The 18,159-nt window shown below is 48.7% G+C and overlaps 1 protein-coding gene across 1 annotated transcript; it reads left to right on the top strand.

Moving 5' to 3' along the window:
- The first annotated feature begins 3,517 nt into the window (after nucleotides 1-3,517).
- Umod (uromodulin) lies at nucleotides 3,518-17,737 on the top strand. The gene is made up of 11 exons (XM_005391124.1): nucleotides 3,518-3,617; nucleotides 5,075-5,272; nucleotides 6,686-7,468; nucleotides 7,569-7,676; nucleotides 8,921-9,129; nucleotides 10,030-10,178; nucleotides 11,891-12,136; nucleotides 14,777-14,939; nucleotides 15,477-15,558; nucleotides 16,345-16,386; nucleotides 17,423-17,737. Exons 2-11 carry the CDS (start codon nucleotides 5,176-5,178, stop codon nucleotides 17,482-17,484), a joined length of 1,941 nt encoding a protein of 646 aa, XP_005391181.1. The 5' UTR covers nucleotides 3,518-3,617; nucleotides 5,075-5,175; the 3' UTR covers nucleotides 17,485-17,737.
- Nucleotides 17,738-18,159: the final 422 nt, after the last annotated feature.

Here is an 18,159-nt window from a genome sequence, read left to right as displayed (position 1 = left end):
GGCTGTTCGTGCGTTTTCCAACCTCCAGAGCCAGTTCCCATGCCACACGCCCTAAACCTGACCTGTCGACATCCAGATGAAGCAGGGAACAGCCTGGGGCCTTGGAAGTCTCTGGCGCCAAGTGCCCAGACACGGTAGGTGTTAATATTCAGGACACGGTGTGAGACTCACCTGCCTCCACCTTATGGCCACATGGCTGTGTGTTGGACAAGCGGTCCAGAGGGCTGCTGAGGTTAAATCACACGGAAAAGAGCCCCTGGAAGGCCATGAGCCCGAGTGCCGAGTGCAGGTGTTCTCCCTGTGAGCTACACAGGTGTGACCACAGCCTCAGAGGCAGGGTGCAGCAGGGGGCAGCAGTGTAGACAGATGGGACAGGTGATCTCTTTGGTTGGAAAGGTCTTCTACCCTGGCTCATCTTTGGCCTCTTTCCAACACAGCAACCTCTTGTTCTAACTTCTGTGTTCTGTCTGATCAGTTTGTTGTAACTCTCCATGCCTTAGCTCCACTTTTAAGTCACTGGTCATTGTAAGGCTCTTTCATGGCTGAACATGGGAAGTTCTTGACCCCCAAGGGGTGCAGTGTATCATAGGGGTGAATCTGAGTGAGATTTAGGTTTCATTCTGGAGTTAGCACCAACCAGCTGTGTAATCTTGGGAAAGTCACTCAACCTCTCTGAACTTCAGTCTTTTCTTCTGTAACAAGAGTGTCTGTGTCTCATCCTTTGAGACAGGGGATGGAATAGCAGAGCCTGACACAAGAGAGGCACTTAGTAAAAAACAGTTAAGTAAACGAATATTAAAATTAAGTCTCCTACACCTGTTTGAAAATTGAGACAAGTGTTTCAAATCATTAAGTGAGGTTCATTCTTAATACTTATTGAGCACTGCTCTGGAAGTTAACCTAAAAAATGTTGGTCATCTTTGGCAACATGGTCATCTCTGATGATCTTGATGAGCACTGTCCCTGGAGTTGGCCTTTCAGAAATCTTATTGGTGTGAGTTGAGGCGAGCATGAGTAAAGTTTCTAGAAAATTTGGCTACAGAAAATAATAGGACAGGAAACAGTGTATTCAAAGAAACATATTCATAGAAACAGTTAGCATATGGGAACAGTCCTGGGGACCGGGGAAGAGAGAGGGTGGAGGAGGAAGGGTAGAGGGAGGAGAGGAGAAAAGGCCAAGGGAACACCTGGGAAGAGAGAGGCCTTTCACAGGAAGGAGGACTAAGGAGAGGGCTGCAGGTACACTGAGGGGAAGAGAGTGCCACAACTCAATGGCTCTACTAAAGAGCACCATGACGTTACCAAGTGTTTCTGGCTGGAGAGAACATAGGAAGTTTCAGGGACGAGGGAGACAGTGACCCACTAGAGACATATTGCCGGGTAATGCAGCTGGGCTGGGTGAAGGTGATAATGTCTTTAAGGGTAGGCTTCATTGTGATTCAGGCATTCATGGCCAATGGGGCAGCAGAACATTGATGTTGAAAAGACAACTGTTACACTCACAGATCCCAAGAGAAGGGACTCACCATGGACAACAAGGGAATGTGGCCAGGCACATGGGAAAGCACCCGTGGGTCGGGAAGCGAAGGGAGTGGGGTGTGAGGGGAAGGTGGGCAAAAGCCTTTGTTGTGGTTTGCACAGGGAGCAATGGGGAAGGCAGGCTGAGCAGGCTTAGGATTGGCCAGTTCCCATCGTGGGCTCCAGGGCACCAAAGGTAGGCCCAGTTTCCAGGCTCTGGGTGGGCCCCTGCCATGGTGGGAGCAAGGGCTTGTGGCCTGCTGTGAAAGGCCACCTGAGGCAGGTGCTGGGGTGTGGGCTCTGGAGTGGCTGGTTTGCACATGAAAGTCTTCTTACTCCCAGCCAAATGCGTGGCATCAAATGCAGAAACCAGAACATAGTGAGCCTTATGGGTGGGCTCCAGCTGAAACTCCTCATTTTCCCATCTAAGACTTTGTCCAGAAAACTCAAGAAGCCACATGGGGTCACCCCCTTCCAATCCCTTACATTCACCCAGACTGGAGTCTAGAGGCGGCCTCATGAGAAAGGCACAGGATACTAACATCTAGTTCCTGGAAGAAGAATAAATGATAAACCCTGAGGAGATGGTAACATCCCTTTTCATCTAACAATTGCAAAAGTCAATAACAGCGAGATACTTTTCAATTATTATTGTTATTATTATTATTACTATTATTTCTTCATACTGGAGATTGACCCGTGGGCTTTTCACTGAGCTACATCACAGGCTTTTATTTATTTATTTATTTGTTATTTATACAAGGCCTTGCAAGCTCGCTCATTAAGTTGCCCAGGCTGGGCTCCAACTTGTGAGCCTCCTGCTTCAGCCCCCTAGAGTGCTAAGATTACAGGCTCATGTCACCATGCCTTGGCCCCATTTAACTTTTTGGCCAAAATGGAAAGTTGGCCAAGATGAAAGGAGCAAAGGTCAGAGCTGCTAAGTACTGTGGATGGGAGAGAAAGCTAATTTTAAGTCTCTCTGGGGTGTTGTTTGGGATCTAGAAATTTCACTCCTGTGAAATTACCCTAAGAAGATTGCCCAGTGCTGAAAGTGCATGGGAAAGAATGTAAAACGTCTCCCCAAGAGTCAGTGTGGTGGTCATGGTCATGGGTCCTGCTCTAGTTCATGCTTCCTGCTGGGCCCACTTTCACATACACTTGAGTTTTCTTGACCTGACCTCCCCTCTGGGATTGCCACCTGTGTGGTTTCTACTCAGGCTCTGCGGGTTCCAGTTCTGTGACTGTGCAGCAGGCAGCCTCTGTGAACTGCCAGGATCAGTCACCACCAGGAGCCGCTCCCTGTACCATCTGTGAACCACCCTCACATTTCAGGGAGGTGGGACGCAGGATGAGGACGTCAAGGAGGGTAATAAAGGAGGTTGCTGGCACAGAATACATGGCAGATGCAGTTGGGCTGATCCAGAAGTCATTGTGTTTATTACAGTTACTCCACTTCCCAAGGGACCTCCGTCACTGAACCTCAGATCTCCTGTTCACGGTGTGGGTCAGGTCCCGGGATAGCTGACTTGTCCTGCGGTTCAGACTTTTGGAAGCTCTCAGCTCCTCTCTCGCCTACATCTGGATCTTAGGGGAGGGGACAGTGTGGGGAGGATGGGACGTTTTAGAAGGATGCCCTCCCAAGACAGGTGCACAGCCCAGGAGGGCGAACGGGTATCCCTTTCCGCCTCGTGCTTCCTGGCTTCAGATGTGGCCTTTTGCCTAGCTCCTTGGGTCCACTTCGTCCTTGTCAGTGACCAAGAAAAAGTCCAGCACATTGGCACTACTTTCCCAGTTAATGCCTAACTAAGGAATCTCTTGGTGCCCAAATGTGCAAAACAGAGACCTCCTGTTTCCAGGTACAGGTGTGACCCCCCAATGTCAGTCTTTTTTGTCTCCAGCTATTAGAGGGGAAAAAAAGGAAAAGAGAAACATTATGCCTAAAGGAAAAAGAAACATTCCACTCCCTCCCCCAAGGAAACGATCTCAAGAAACAGACCCAGAGAGTAATTGGAGGACAGATTGCCAGCCAGGGGCAAATGTGTATATATTCGGAGAGAATGCGCACTTGTGAATGGCCCAGTCCTCCCCTCTGGCTTCAGGTAAGGCTGTCTGTAGCCTCCTCTCCTGGTTCCCCTTCTCCCCCCGCTGCATTTTCTGTGGCTCCCATTCTATTTGAGGGAGGTGGGAAAGAAAGTGAAGGATTTGGACCCTGGAGTCAGAGCTGCATTTGAGTCTTTCCTCCGCTGATTATCAGCTTTGTGAACTGCGGCAAGTCGAGCTCCCTCTCTCCAAGCCAAAGCTTTCTGATGAATGGCGCTACTATTTCTCAAGCATTCAATTACTATTGATTAGACACCTACTATGTACCAGCCACTAGGGTGCTGGTCCTGCTTTGTGTACACAGACTTAATCAGTGCCACTGACAACAGTATGCAGTAGGGTACCATCTACTGCAGGGTTTTACAAATTATACGTCACAGCTCATGAGTGGGTCATGAAATCATTTCATTTTTGGTTTATAGCTGGAATTTTCTTCTCATTAAATAGAATGGAATACATCAGCAGGCAATAACACTGTAAGGATAAGAACTGTTTTATGCAATTTACATTTCGTGTGTGTGTGTGTGTGTGTGTGTGTGTGTGTGCGCACGCATGCACAGGCCGGAACAACTGTGCTGTATTATGACATAAAGTATTTCCCGTATAGTTTATATTAGTCACAAAGGTCTAGAAAATACTGCTCTAGAATACAAGTACTGGAGCACAGGCACTACTCAGGACAGAACCTGCCACATCTTGGATGCTCAGTTTGTGGAAGCAGCAACCCCCATTTCATAGATCAGAAAACTGAGTCTTAGTGAATTAAAACACCTGCCCAATGTCATACCTAGTGACTGGTAAGACAGGGCTTTGAATCCTGGGTGCAGGTTCAGATCAACCCCCTCACACTTAACCACCATGCTACCCTTTTTTGCTGCTGTGATAAGTGGGGGTTCCTAGCATCCTCTGAAGATTAGTTTACCAATTGGGAGAAGTAAGTGACCACTCTAGAAACACCAAAATGTGTTGCAAAGGTTAACTACCTGTTGAGTGGTTTATCTCAAGCCATTTGTGTACAATGTGTGAGTTACATGAAGACATGGACTTGGTTATGTTCATGGTCCTCCTTGACACCCACTCCCTGTTTGGCACATAGTAGCTGCTCAAAAAATGTTTGTTAAATCAATAAGTGGTTCTGGGCAAATTGAAAGTTTCCAAGCAGAGAATTAAGAGTTGGTTGTTAAAATCCAAAGCTACCTCTTAATAAGAGAATGAATCTGGAACACTATCCCATTTTGCTACATCCTGCTCCAAATAAGACACTCAGCTCTTCAAATGTGCCCTGAAACCTGGGGAGAAGGGGATGGGGTATGAGTAGAAGTAACCACATGGCTACTAAGGAGAAAACCCCACCAAAGTCACGGCTGGAGTTGTACAATGTATGACCAACGCATCCCCCCAGCTGTGTGGAGGGAGTCAGAGCATGCACATTTGTCCCATCCATCTCTGTTTACAGGAATTCAGCACCAGAACAGGGAAGAAGCGCCAGGGGCCAACCCCTCCTTGCTTTTGGACTCACGTGCCCAGGACCAGAGGGAGCTGTGAAGCGCAGAAGGAATGGGGCGGCTGTTCTCTCTGAGCTGGGTGCTGCTGGCCGTGGTGGTAACCTCTTGGATCATCACAGCTGCAGCCAGCGAGTCCTCCTTAGAAGCCAGTAAGTGGTGTGTGTGGAGGAGGCACGGAGCAAGGCGCACTCAGCAGAGGCGGTCTTAACCTCCTCCTCTGTTTGCACAATCTTTATTCTAAGCCCATGTCTTAGACTACACTGTACTTGGCACTCACTTGGAGATTTTGCTCAAATGTGAATTCAGTAGGTCTGCAGTGGGGCCTGAGGCTCTGCATTTCTAACAAGGTCCCAGGTGTCACTGATGCTGTAGTCTTTGGACCACACATGAAAGGCAAGGGGCTAGAACAGCTCTAAGGGTTTCCAGCACTTTAACAGACAGTCAGGAGTTAGGGCTTGAAATACCGGAGCTTGAAACACACCCAGTGGCTCTCAAACACCTCCCCTTTCATCCCAAAGAGGCTGCTCCAATGGGCTGAGCTTTGCTCTTATGCTGCTTCTGCTTCTCCCTGGTGCTTGGAGCACTGAGCACTAGTGTGGGGCTCTGGCTCCAAGTACACACGCTCTGGACCTCTCGTCTGCACGTGTGCCCTGACTCTGCTACTCACCAGCTGAGCAAATGACTTAATCCTTCTGAACTTCAATTTCTTCCTCTTTAAAGTAAGTATAAATAGTCAGGTGTGGTGATGCATGTCTGAAATCCCAACACTTTGAGAGGCTGAGGCAGGAGGACTGCAAGTTCCAGCCCAGCCTGGGTAACCTAGCATTTCAGCAAAACCTTATATAAAAAAATAGACTAATTAATTAATTAATTAATTAAGCTTGGGATATAGCTCACTATGAATGAAGGCCTTGGGTTCAATCCCCAGTGCAGTTTAAAAAGAAAAGGTCGGGGATGTAGCTCAGAGCAAAAGCCATGTGTTCAACCTCCAGGACCACTAAGTATGTAGGTACATACATACATACATAAAATTAAATAAGGATAAGTAAAAACTGATCTCAAGGGGCCATCGAGAATGAAATGTGCACATTCCATGGTCTGGCATATCACACATGCCCACTGAACAACAGCTCTCTCTTTTTTCTTCTGTTATTTTTGTTATGGAGGATCAAAATACTGCGCCCTGCCTCTGCCGAGGGTCTTTAGAGAAGAGGTGACACGAAGCAGGGTCTTGATGTGGGCTCACCAGGCAGGGGAGATGACCTTGGTGGAGGTATAAAATGTGCAAAGGCCAGGAGACACATTCACCACAAATCCTAACAAAGGGATTCTGTGCACTGCTCTCTGGATGTGGGCATGCGGATATTTTTTAAATGACACAACTTGAAGGCAACGCTTAATTTGAACAAAGAATGGCCCAGGCTTAGATGTCTGTGGAAGGTGGGTTGGTTTGGGAGGGAGTCAGCTAGGGAATGAGGCATAAAGAACACGGGTTCCCACGTGGGCAGGAGGGAATCTTCGGATGGCCATTAGCTCAGCTAACTGCTTCCTTCTTTCCTCAGGAAGGTGCTCTGAATGTCACAGCAATGCCACCTGCATGGAGGACGGGGTCATCACTACGTGCTCCTGCCGAGATGGCTTCTCTGGCAATGGGCTCGTGTGCGCAGATGTGGACGAGTGTGCCATTCCAGAGGCGCACAACTGCTCGGCCAACAGCAGTTGCGTGAACACGCTGGGCTCCTATACGTGTGTGTGCGCCGACGGCTTCCTGCTGACGCCGGGGCTGGGCTGCACCGACGTGGATGAGTGCGCGGAGCCTGGGCTCAGCGGCTGCCACGCGCTGGCCACCTGTGTCAACGTGGAAGGCAACTACTCGTGCGTGTGCCCCGAGGGCTATGTGGGGGACGGCTGGCACTGTGAGTGCTCCCCGGGCTCCTGCGGGTGGGGGCTGGACTGCGTGCCCGAGGGTGAGGACGGGGAGCTCGTGTGCGCCGACCCGTGCCATGCGTACCGCACCCTGGACCAGTACTGGCGCAGCGCAGAGTACGGCGCTGGCTACTCCTGCGACCAGGACCTGCACGGCTGGTACCGCTTCGTGGGCCAGAGCGGCGTACGCATGGCCAACACCTGCGTGCCCACCCTGCGCTGCAACACGGCGGCGCCCCTGTGGCTCAATGGCACGCACCCGTCCAACGACGAGGGCATCGTGAACCGCACGGCCTGCGCGCACTGGAGCGGCCACTGCTGCATGTGGCACACGCAGGTTCAGGCGAAGGCCTGTGAGGGTGGCTACCACGTCTACAACCTGACGCCACCCCCAGAGTGCCACTTGGCATACTGCACCGGTGAGTGAGCGAGGCGTCCCCATCCACAAGCCTGGATGCGCTCCTTTGGGGACTGCGGCAGGCCCTGCCCTTCCTGACTCTTTGTCCCGTGACCCTGCAGATCCCACTTCCGTGGAGGGGACATGTGAGGAGTGCAGTTTGGATGAGGACTGCATATCGGATAATGGTGGATGGCACTGCCGGTGCAAACAGGACTTCAACATCACCGGTGGGTGAGGCCTGGAGCAGGGCAGCGGCTGGGGCGGGATCCTATCCAGGGGATCATGTCCAACGCGGGTGCAAAACAGGCAAGAAGTGCGCAGGGCCCCATGGGGCTTCCCGGATTGAGCCAAAGCTCCCAGACTAGGGGCCTCCTCCCAGCCAACCCCTTTTCTAAGGCCCCCAGAGGGCAGTGGCTACACAGTGGCTGTCAGCTGAGTGCCAAAGACTGTGGGGGTCACCTGCAGATCACACAGCCCACCCATCCAGGACCCCAGGCAAGGCACCTGCCCTCTCTGAGCCTGTTTCCTCATCTGTACAATTATCAAAGATGGCTGATATTTTCCAGACTTGGTCATGATTGTTTTCATATCCTAGTGCCAACTTTACAACTTTGCTTTATCCAGGTCCTAGCTATACTGTGATTTTTATTAACTGATTTTTCTTCAGATTGAGTGACTATTTTAAGTTAATTTGGGGTGTTGATGGTCACTACCATGTTTGTCTGCAGTTAGTAATATTCATCTTAGGCTAACTGTAAAAGCACATGAAAGGCAAGTTATTAAATTCCAACAGTATGCAATACTTCAGTAAAATGATTTTTAAAAATAAATACTGCAAATTAAAAATTTTAAAATACTTTAATAGTTTAAAAAAATTCTAGGTGATTGCCATGGCCTGTCCCAAATGCTGAACCAGAGGCCTGCTCTTCGTTTAAGGGGGAAATTAAGTTAGGTGTGCTGGCACATGCCTGTAATCACAGCATTCTGTGGGCTGAGACAGGATGATCTCAAGTTGAAGTCCAATCTGGGCAATTTTGTGAGATCCTGTCTCCAAAAAAGAGGGAAATTAACAAGTATACACTATTAAAGACATTAGTAGCAACTGAGGAATATGCCCTTCATGTACAAAGGAAGGATGGAAAGAAATTGCACTTAACTTTTTCTCTTTTTTTACTGGGATATAATGCTACACTAGTGAAAGACCCCAAAATCACCCTGCATTTTGTATACGACCCATTCTTGGGGGTTGCATACAAAATATAGAGTGAAGCCGCTGGATCCACTGAGTGATGCTCGGACTCCAATCTTGTGTCCTCGTCACTGTGAGATGGGGACCATGATCATCCCGAGGTTGCTCTGAGCACTTGTAGCTGGTAGCAGACCCAGTGGGCTCTACCTGTCCCTGGAGGTCATGCTGGGTGCAGGAGTTACAGACATAAACCCCAATGCCTGCCCTCCCTTGCCATTTCAGATGTCTCCCTCCTGGAACGCAGGCTGGAGTGTGGCGCCAGTGACATCAAGGTGTCCCTGAGCAAGTGCCACCTGAAGAACCTGGGCTTCAAGAAGATCTTCATGTACCTGCGTGACAGCCGCTGCTCTGGTTTCATGGAGAGGGGTGAACGGGACTGGATGTCTGTGGTGACCCCAGCCCGGGATGGTCCCTGCGGGACAGTGTTGACGGTAAGTGCCAGCCAGTGCAGGGTGCAGTCAAAACACTGCCTGGACAAGCCTCAGGCCCACCACTTCCTGACTGGATGAGTTATTTAGCCTGGCTGTGATTCAGTTTTCTGGACTGTGAAATAGAAGAATAATAGAATCCACTCCAGGTTGAAAGAGTCAGTGTGTCTGAAGCAACTAGGACAGTGGCAAGCACATAGTGATTGACCAATAAGGGCTAGCTTTGAATACAGAGGGTGATTTGAGGTGACGGTTCCTCATTTTACCCATGACCAAAGTAAGGCTAAACAGCAGTGATTGCTCCCAGCTGGTGAGGATCAGCACTGGGATGAGAAGCAGATCTGTAGTCTCCAATGGTCCTGGGAGACCAGGTTTATCCTGTTGGCAGAATGGAACCTTCATTGGCAGAGGCCCTTCCTGATGGAAGCCAGAGGGAAATGTTTGTGTGAGTGCGGCATTTTCCCGCCCCCATCCCTCAGAGAGAAAGGGAAGAAACAAAAGAGAGAAAGAGATCATTGTTATCTGCCAAGGACGGAGTGTGAAATTCCAGTAGTGATGGCCTCACGTATGAATTTTCAGTCTTGGAGAGAGGAAGCACCCAGTGATCGAAGGAGCCTGAGTGTCTTAGATCTCAGTTACAGTCAACCTCTGTCATCTCCCCCTCTAGAGCCGGGATAGGGCACCTTCCTCCTAGGGTCATTGCGGGGCTAATGACATGGCATATGAGGGAGATCTAACTCAGGGTCTGGCACAGGACACCTGCTTCTATATGGTCACTGTTACTGCAGTTTTTATCATGGAGACTGAGAGGGCAGCTGCGAGGTGTCCAGAGACAGCTGCTTTGGCTTTAAGCTCCTGCTCAGATTCTCAGGGTCCTTTCTCCACTCCTCACCCCCAACACAGAGGAACGAAACCCACGCCACCTACAGCAACACCCTCTACCTGGCAAATGAGATGATCATTCGTGACATCAACATCAAAATCAACTTCGAGTGCTCTTACCCACTGGACATGAAAATCAGCCTGAAGACTTCCCTGCAGCCCATGGTCAGGTGCGGCCAGCCAGGGCCTCCAGGGCTTCCAGATGGCTTCAGCCCACAGCCCTTCCCCTCCGAGGTCCTCAGCTACCCTGTCAACTGCTACCCATAGGGAGCTGTGGTTGGGGGCTGGAAGGCAGCATTGCTTAGTGGGTGAGCCCACCCAGGCATCCTGGAGCCCAGATTCAAATCTGGGTTCTGCCCTGTCCTGACCAGATGGCTTTGGGAAGCTGACTGGCCCCTCACTGGGTGCCCTCTTATCTGTGAAATGAGGACAACAGTGTTCTGCAGTTGTGAATCAAATATTTGAGGCTCTGGCTTTTTAGATGGGTGGGGAATCGGGATGGAGGGAAGGTCGGGGTCTCAGTCTAGCCTTGCTATGGAGGGGCTTTGTCAAATTATACTCCATACTTAATCCTTAGTTTCTGTAATGAAGATGTCTGATTAAAGAAGCAATTACAAGTTATGCTCCGTGGAGGCGCTTAGTGGGGCAAGGGAGGTGCCTTGTTGGGGTAGGGGGTGTAGGGAAGTTCCACCCCTGTGGGTGCTACATGAGGGTGCTAAATATAATTGAAAGTCTGAGTAGGATGAATCATAGGATGCTACTGTTGGGAAAAATAATAATTGCAAAAATAACTAGCATTTACTGAGAACTTACAGTATGTCAGGCTTGCGTGAAGTACTCTACATGGAACATCTCATTAAAATCTTACAGCAGCCCTAGGAGATGTAGAGATTATTACTACTTATGTCACACTGATTGGAAAGCGAAGCACAGAGAAGTCTAGTTTAGGTAACTTGCCCAATGTTATAAAGTCTAGAAAGTGGCAGAGCTGGGATTCAAACCTCAGGTCCAGAGCCCTCACTTCGTCATGATGACCTTAATGTGGAAGCTCACCCCACTTACCTGTTCTCTGGGCCATCCAGACTCAGGGATGGGTGCTGGGTGCTGGTGAGGGTGCATGGCTGACTTGGGAAAAGAAGGGTGCTCATCACAGGCCATTGGCCAGTGTGCCACTCTGTCGAGCAGTGTTCTGCGGCAGTGTGGCTGTGACTGAGGTCTGGGGAGCTACACATCTATGAGCAAATCAATGTAAGGTTTGAGCTGGAAACCTCACCCCAGTCTAAGCTGTTAATCCATTTCTCACCTGTGAAGTGAACTTCAATGTGCTGAGTATCTCTCACGTACCTTATTGTGTGACATCCATCTTACAGTGCCATTTGAGGGACCACTCAGTGATGTTCACACAGGTGTGGCTATTTTCAATGTGGTTAAAAGTAACCCATTTATAAAAACCCAGTCTTTTAATGTAGGCATTGGTAAACCATGATGGAGCCTTGGGGCGCAAGTCTGCCTGACTCGTGGTGGCTTTCCCCTTTAACCTGCTGGAAGTTGAGCCTAAAAAAGGAACGTAGTTGATTCCTTCAGAATTTGTTCCATCTTGAAGGCTTACATGGAGAAGCAAGGGTCACCAAGGGAGGGACTGAAAATATCCCTCTACACGTGGTCTATGGTCCCACAGCATCAGCACCACCAACAGCTTGCTAGAGGTGCAGAACTTTGAGCCCCACCCCAAACCTACTCAGTCAGGACTTGCATTTTCACACAATCCCAAAGCAGTAAAAATGCAGATAATTGCAAGGGACTGTCAGACATCTCGACCAGAAATGGTAGCCACCTGGGGTGTTCTCGGCTGAGTCTTCTCACCCCCCCCTCTCTCCCGCAGTTCCCTGAATATCAGCGTGGGTGGGACGGGCCTGTTCACCGTGCGGATGGCGCTTTTCCAGAGCCCTGCCTACACACAGCCCTACCAAGGGCCCTCAGTGACGCTGTCCACGGAGGCTTTTCTCTACGTGGGCACTATGCTGGATGGAGGTGACCTGTCCCGGTTTGTACTGCTAATGACCAACTGCTACGCCACACCCAGTGGCAATGCCACAGACCCCACAAAATACTTCATTATCCAGGACAGGTAAGGCAGTGGATCCTATGGGGGAGCCTGTGGAGGGAACTTGGGGGTCTTTGGACATGGAGGGAAAAGTTCATCTCGCTCTTCATTATCATATGGCTGAAATTTAGCATTTCTTCCTGTTTAGAGGCAAAAAGCCACAGAAAGGTTTGCAGGGCATCTAAAGCTGTTTTGTTCCTCAGTACATTTTAGTTATTATATTAGAATTTCCGGTGCTGGGGATTTAGCTCAGCGGCAAAGCGCCTGCCTGGCAAGCGCAAGGTCGTGAGTTCGGTTCCCGGTGCTAGAGAAAAACCAAAAAAAAAAAAGAATTTCCACTAGATCTTATTATTTATTTCATTATCCAGTATGTGTATTTGCAAGTATATTTTTTACATCTAATATATGCAGATGCTTCAAATATATAGCAAATGTTTTGACATTTTTAAAAGACATTTCAATTTAATTGGTTTGCTACATAATCTTTACAATATTTTATTGTATGCATTGAAAAACATTATATTTGAGGAGGGGTGGAGGTACAGGGGCCAAGGGGACCCATGACTCAGAAGATGTGAGGGGCTTTATGAAAGGGCAGAGCCAGAAAGGCAGACAGCCTGGCACCAGCTGCGAGGACTGAGGGGTGCGCACGGTTAGCCAAGGACCAGTTGAAACTGGGAGGACACAGATCCCCTCCTTTCTATTAAGGGCTATTCAGGAATTGTGACCCTACCGTGTGAAGTACATTTTCATTCATAAATCGAGCAGCTATTGTGGAGGCTAGCTGCGTGCCAGGCTCTGTGGATATTGACTAAAACCACTTCCTTCATACTGTTTATATTCAGAAGGGGAGATTGGTATGAAAGAAAAATGAAATGCATTGTACACTAGTGATAAATGTACCACGGAAACAGAAAGCAGGAGAAGGAAAAGCGCATCTGCAGTTTTAATAGAGAAAGCATCCCTGAGAGCTTGTGACCTGTCCATTCCGGATTCAAATCTAGAATCTGCCTGGGTTCCTTGAAGGGACACTACTACCTGGGTGCCAATCTGATGTTCACACCTCTCTGTTATTTGGCATCTCCTTTTGCAATAAAACAAGAAGCAGGACTTTGGGAATCTTTTGCAGTTAACCATGTCTAACTAAAATTTACCACATTCTCTTGTTTGCTGTGTTGCCTTTTGTATGATCATGCTCTATTTATGGCAGCTGATACTTGCAATGTGATTGCCATTTGTGATCATGGCCTAAAGATCCTTCTAGAAAATAAATATATTTTAGTAAAAATACATAAGTGGATTTAAAAAATGGGAGAAAGTAAATAATAATCCAGATGCTGGGGTACATGGCAAACATTTATCAAGGTGTTATCTAGATAAGGCAAAAAGACAGGGACTGGGGATATAGCTCAGTGGCATAAGCACCTGCATGGCAAATGTAAGGTACTGAGTTCGATTCCGGGTACCAAAAAAGAAAAAAGAAAAGAACCAGAACTTGGAAAACATGACCTTGAGTGACAAGTCACAGACATCTGGGTGCAGTTCTTGGCTTTGCCATTTCCTTGTTCTGAGATGCAAGTAAGATAATCAGAATATTAATTTCCTCAGATGTGATAGATAATACTCTGCAGGGAGTTTTGAACTTTTCACTGACTGTAAAAGTACAGCATGCCTGTTGTGGAAAAATTGGGAAGTTTGGAAAAAGAAGCAGGAAGCAGTTCAGGGTGTGTGTGTGTGCCTTTTGGTTTGGGAGTACAAGGAAGCTGGGTTGAAGGCCACCTGCCTGGGAGACTGTCGGAGTCTCCCCCTCCCTGCTTCAGCTCCTGGGTAAATAAGAGACAGGAGTGGCTACAGGGGACATCTGCATGCCCTCCTTCGGTTGAGTGCTTGGTCCACCAGGGACTGTGTTGGCTCCTCTCTCTGCCTTTTGGGAGGAGGGTCTCCTTTTATCTTGCTAATCAGAGTTTGCAATTTTAGAGTGAGATCTGAATTATGCAGGATGCAGGACACAGGACAGAGGATGAGTACCATCCCGGGAGTTCCTTCCTCAGTTCTTGTCATTGACAGTCAGCCTTTCTTTGAAATGAACTTTGAGCAAAAGGTGTGAAATAGCGGAAGGAGCACCCAGGCACCAAATTTGCCCACCCTGGGTGCCTGTGCACATGTGTGAGTGTATTGCTCTTTTGAGATTTTCTTCGTGTGGCCAGATGCCTTGTGTATGTGAGCAGATAGGTGCACACAGTTTGGCTTGGTCAGTAGCATTCAGTTCTTTGGGGTTTCCTTTGTAACAGGCACATTAGAGACTGCACATACTAGCAGCTAATGGTTCTAGAAGACCATTTCCTGGGAAATCACAAACTATCAGACAGTGTCAACGCTGTGATAATGACTTTTTAACATTAAATATAGATAGCACCTATTAGGTACTACATTCTGTTCTCAGCACTTTGAAAAATTATCTGATTTAGTCCTCATAAATATCGTTTGGTGTGGGCTACAGTTATTATTTCTTATACACAGATGAGAAAACTGAGCCACAGAGAGATGAAGTGTGTCAGGGTCACACAGATAATAGTAGTAGCGAAATGTTCCAATGCAGGATGTCGGACTCCAGAGTCTTTGCTTGACCAGCTGCATTCTGTGACATAACCTCTCCCTCACCAGATGCCCACGCACTTCGGACTCAACTATTCAGGTGGTGGAGAATGGGGAGTCCCCTCAGGGCCGATTTTCCATCCAGATGTTCCGGTTTGCTGGAAACTATGACCTAGTCTATCTGCACTGTGAAGTGTACCTGTGTGACACCGTGAATGAGAAATGCAAGCCTGTGAGTCCCCACTTCAGCCTGCTGGCCCTGCCCCTCTCCTGTAACCACAGGCCACGGTCTAAAAGAAAACAAACATTTCTGCTGTGCTTTTCCTTTTTTAGCTCAGCACATTAGGAACATAAGGTGGGGTGGGTGTGACTAGACTGGAGACCTGGGAAATCAGGATCAGGGATTGTATGCCCAGCTGATAAACTCTCTGGCTTATCTGCAAGCTTGTCTTCTAATTTCAGGAAGCCATGTGCACCTCAATGTTTTAACATTTTAATGCTTCACAGAAACTCTACAAGAGAGTTTATAACATACACATAAAGAAGTTAGGAAACTAGCCCCAAATCCTAAGCAGGGAGAGGGGCCCAGAGAGTGTAAGTGACTTGTCTGAGATCTTAACAAATGGTAGAGCTGGAACATGCTGTCCTAACTCTTACCTGCCTCAAGCCTCAGCCTGAGGCAGGAGAACGAGGACACAGCCTGCCTCCCCCAAGGATCTTTCAGCCTTCCTCCCCCATGGAAGACTTTTTCTGTCACCCCTCCCTGCAGGCCTGCACTGGGACCAGATTCCGAAGTGGGGTCTTCATAGACCAAACCCGTGTCCTTAACTTGGGTCCCATCACAAGGAAAGGTAAGAGAGCCACTCCTTCCTTAGCGTTCCTGGCAGGGAATGCTGTCTGGAGAGGAGGAGAATGACAGAGCTGGCACTTTAGGGTCCTACTGTGAACTAAAGAACTGGGAGCAGGTAGCTCCTCATTCATTCTTTCATTCATTCATTTATTCATTGCACAAATGTGGTTTTTTGTGCCTACTGTACACCAGATGTAGTGCTAGTGGCTGGAGATCTTGTGGCAAGCAGAGGTGCTCAAAGTTTACAGATCAGTGGGAGAACGGTTATTCAGATATTCTCACCTGGGTGTGCATAGCTGAACTGTCCAGTGTGCAGTAAAGACAATGTATAGAGTCTCTGAGGTCTAATGACAAGGGAACCAGACCCAGTCTGGGAGATTGGGGAAAAATTTAGCTGAGACTTGAAAAGTAAAGTGGTATCAACTAAGAGGAGAAAGGGAAGAGGGACTAGGGGGAGGGAATTTCAGACAGATGCTACAGCAAGGGCGAAGGGCCCATGGTAGGAGAGGCCCAGCCTGCTGGGGGACTGAGGGAAGGCCAGGCAGGCTGGAAGTGGTGTGGGACAGGCTGACCAGGTGAGGCCAGACAGTGGGAGCCTGTAGTCCTTGCAAAGGCTTTCAGCCTTTTCCCTGAAAGCACTGGGGAGGCCCTTATGCTTCCAAAGCAGGGGAGTGGCTTGATCAGATTTGGGTTCCAGCAAGATCTCTCTGCCTGCAAGAATTGACTGAGGCTTCTTGTCGGTATCCTCACCTCCGCCCCTCACTGATCCTTCTGTTTCCTCCCAAAGATGCCCAGGCCACAATCTCAAGCGCCGCTTCCAGCAGCTTGGGTAAGTTCAGGCCTTTTCTGCACAGGGTCCTGCTCCAGCACGCTGCTCTGTCTGGGGGCCCCAGCATACTGAGGGGCTGGCCTGCTTGGTGTGAGCTTGAAAGAGGCAAGCTGTCTCTGGAAATGCCTGGGCCTGGCGCTGTACCTGTGTGCTCTACTCGTGTTGTCTCACAGCGTGCACAGGGCCACGGCACTTGGACAGGCACGTAAGAATGCAGAGCATGAAGATGTGTTTGCACACACACGGCATCAATGTATGCGTTAATACTTGCAGATGCACACAGAATATGCACAGAGCTTACAGCTGCCTTTGGGGACTCCCAGAAGCTCTGTGGCTCATCTCAAATACCTTTTCCAGAATTTACTTAACAGGTGACAAATATTTGTTGAGGTCCATTATGTGCCAGAAACCATGTTTAGTTTTGGGTGAGCAACTCAGGCAAACAAGAAACTCTGTCTCTCTGACTCTTGTCTTCTCAAACCACAAAGACCAAGAACTGGTGACATTTTTATGGCCTGTCATTTTCACGGCCACTAAACTTACCTGACCGTCTAGATGAAAGTTCCAATCAACCATGCCTTTCTTGGCTCCTGGCATCCGGGTCCAGAGGGTTGTTACGTCACCCTGGAGTTTGTCCTGAGCTGTTCAGCCCAGGACTAGTGAGCTCAAAACTAGAGATAGTCCTAAGATGCTAGCCCTCTGTGAATAACCCCCAGGTCTCTAAGGATGATTGGATAGGTTGGACACTGCACAAGAGTGCCCTGCTGAGGAGCTACCAAGCCTAGTGCTGGAGGAGAGACTGCCTTTTTCAAAGTAGTCCACCTGGGAGGTCAACTTTTTCTATTTTTCCACTTAGAGGGAGCATCTTTTTCTTACTGGTCTTCAGAGCAGATGAAGAAAAGGCTTCTTTTTTCTAGCTGAAGAGCCTGGAGAGGGTATCCTTTCATAATTGGTCAAGATATAGGAGGCACCTGATGTTAATTTGCACGAAAGCACAGCAGTGCTAGCAGTAGCCCTGCAATTGCTTTTCTTTCAGGGCTCCTGAAGATCTGGCTGCCTCTGCTTCTCTCGGCCACCTTGACCCTGACATTTCAGTGATCAGTGGTGTGAAACCCCGTGCTTGGTGGCTCCCAGCTCACTTCCTGCCGGCCAGGAGGGGAGGTGCCGGCAAGTGCTCACCCTTCCATCAACCTGCTCGTTTTCACCCCTACTCCCTGCTTTGGAAAAACAGCCTGTGGCCTTCGATTCTGCTCGCTCTCAGGATGGGACTTGTGACTTGCCTGCATGTGAGGCCCTGTTTCCTTAAAGAGTGTAGCAAAATGATAATTAAAAAAAATAGCCTTGGAAGTCACTCACTGAGTCAACAAGTATTTGCTGAGCATCTACTAGACATGGATGCTGTCTCTGATCAGAGGATCCCAAGCTGAGAAAAAGCAGCTCATTGGAGAGTACACAATCTGTTCAGAGAAACAAGTTCAAACCAGATTCTGCTTTGTGTCTTTGGAAAGAACACGTGGTGTCTGAACTTCATCCATCTGCCCATTCATTTGTCCACCCTTTCACTTACCCGTCCATTCACTTATCTACTTACTCACCCATTCATTTATCCACCCATTCATTCATTGAATAATTTGCTGAGCTGCAATGTGTGCCAGGCACTGCTCTTGATACTAAAGACACAGGAGGGAACACAACAGTAAATCACACACAGTGCCTGGCCTCCCGTGAGGCAGAAATTCTGGCCTTTGTCCAGCAGAAATGGGAGGTATAACA

This window comes from Chinchilla lanigera, unplaced genomic scaffold (genome assembly GCF_000276665.1).
Source record: "Chinchilla lanigera isolate Chin_1 unplaced genomic scaffold, ChiLan1.0 scaffold00041, whole genome shotgun sequence".
NCBI lineage: Eukaryota > Metazoa > Chordata > Mammalia > Rodentia > Chinchillidae > Chinchilla > Chinchilla lanigera.
The sequence above is the reverse complement of the archived record's forward strand: the minus strand, read 5'-3'. Positions and strand labels throughout refer to the sequence as shown.

Coding starts and splice junctions, on each gene's coding strand:
- Umod (XM_005391124.1), top strand. CDS start 5,176: ATGGGGCGGCTGTTCTCTCTGAGCTGGGTGCTGCTGGCCGTGGTGGTA. Junction 9,130..10,029: donor CCTGCGGGACAGTGTTGACG/GTAAGTGCCAGC, acceptor CCCCCAACACAG/AGGAACGAAACCCACGCCAC. Junction 14,940..15,476: donor TGAATGAGAAATGCAAGCCT/GTGAGTCCCCAC, acceptor CCCTCCCTGCAG/GCCTGCACTGGGACCAGATT.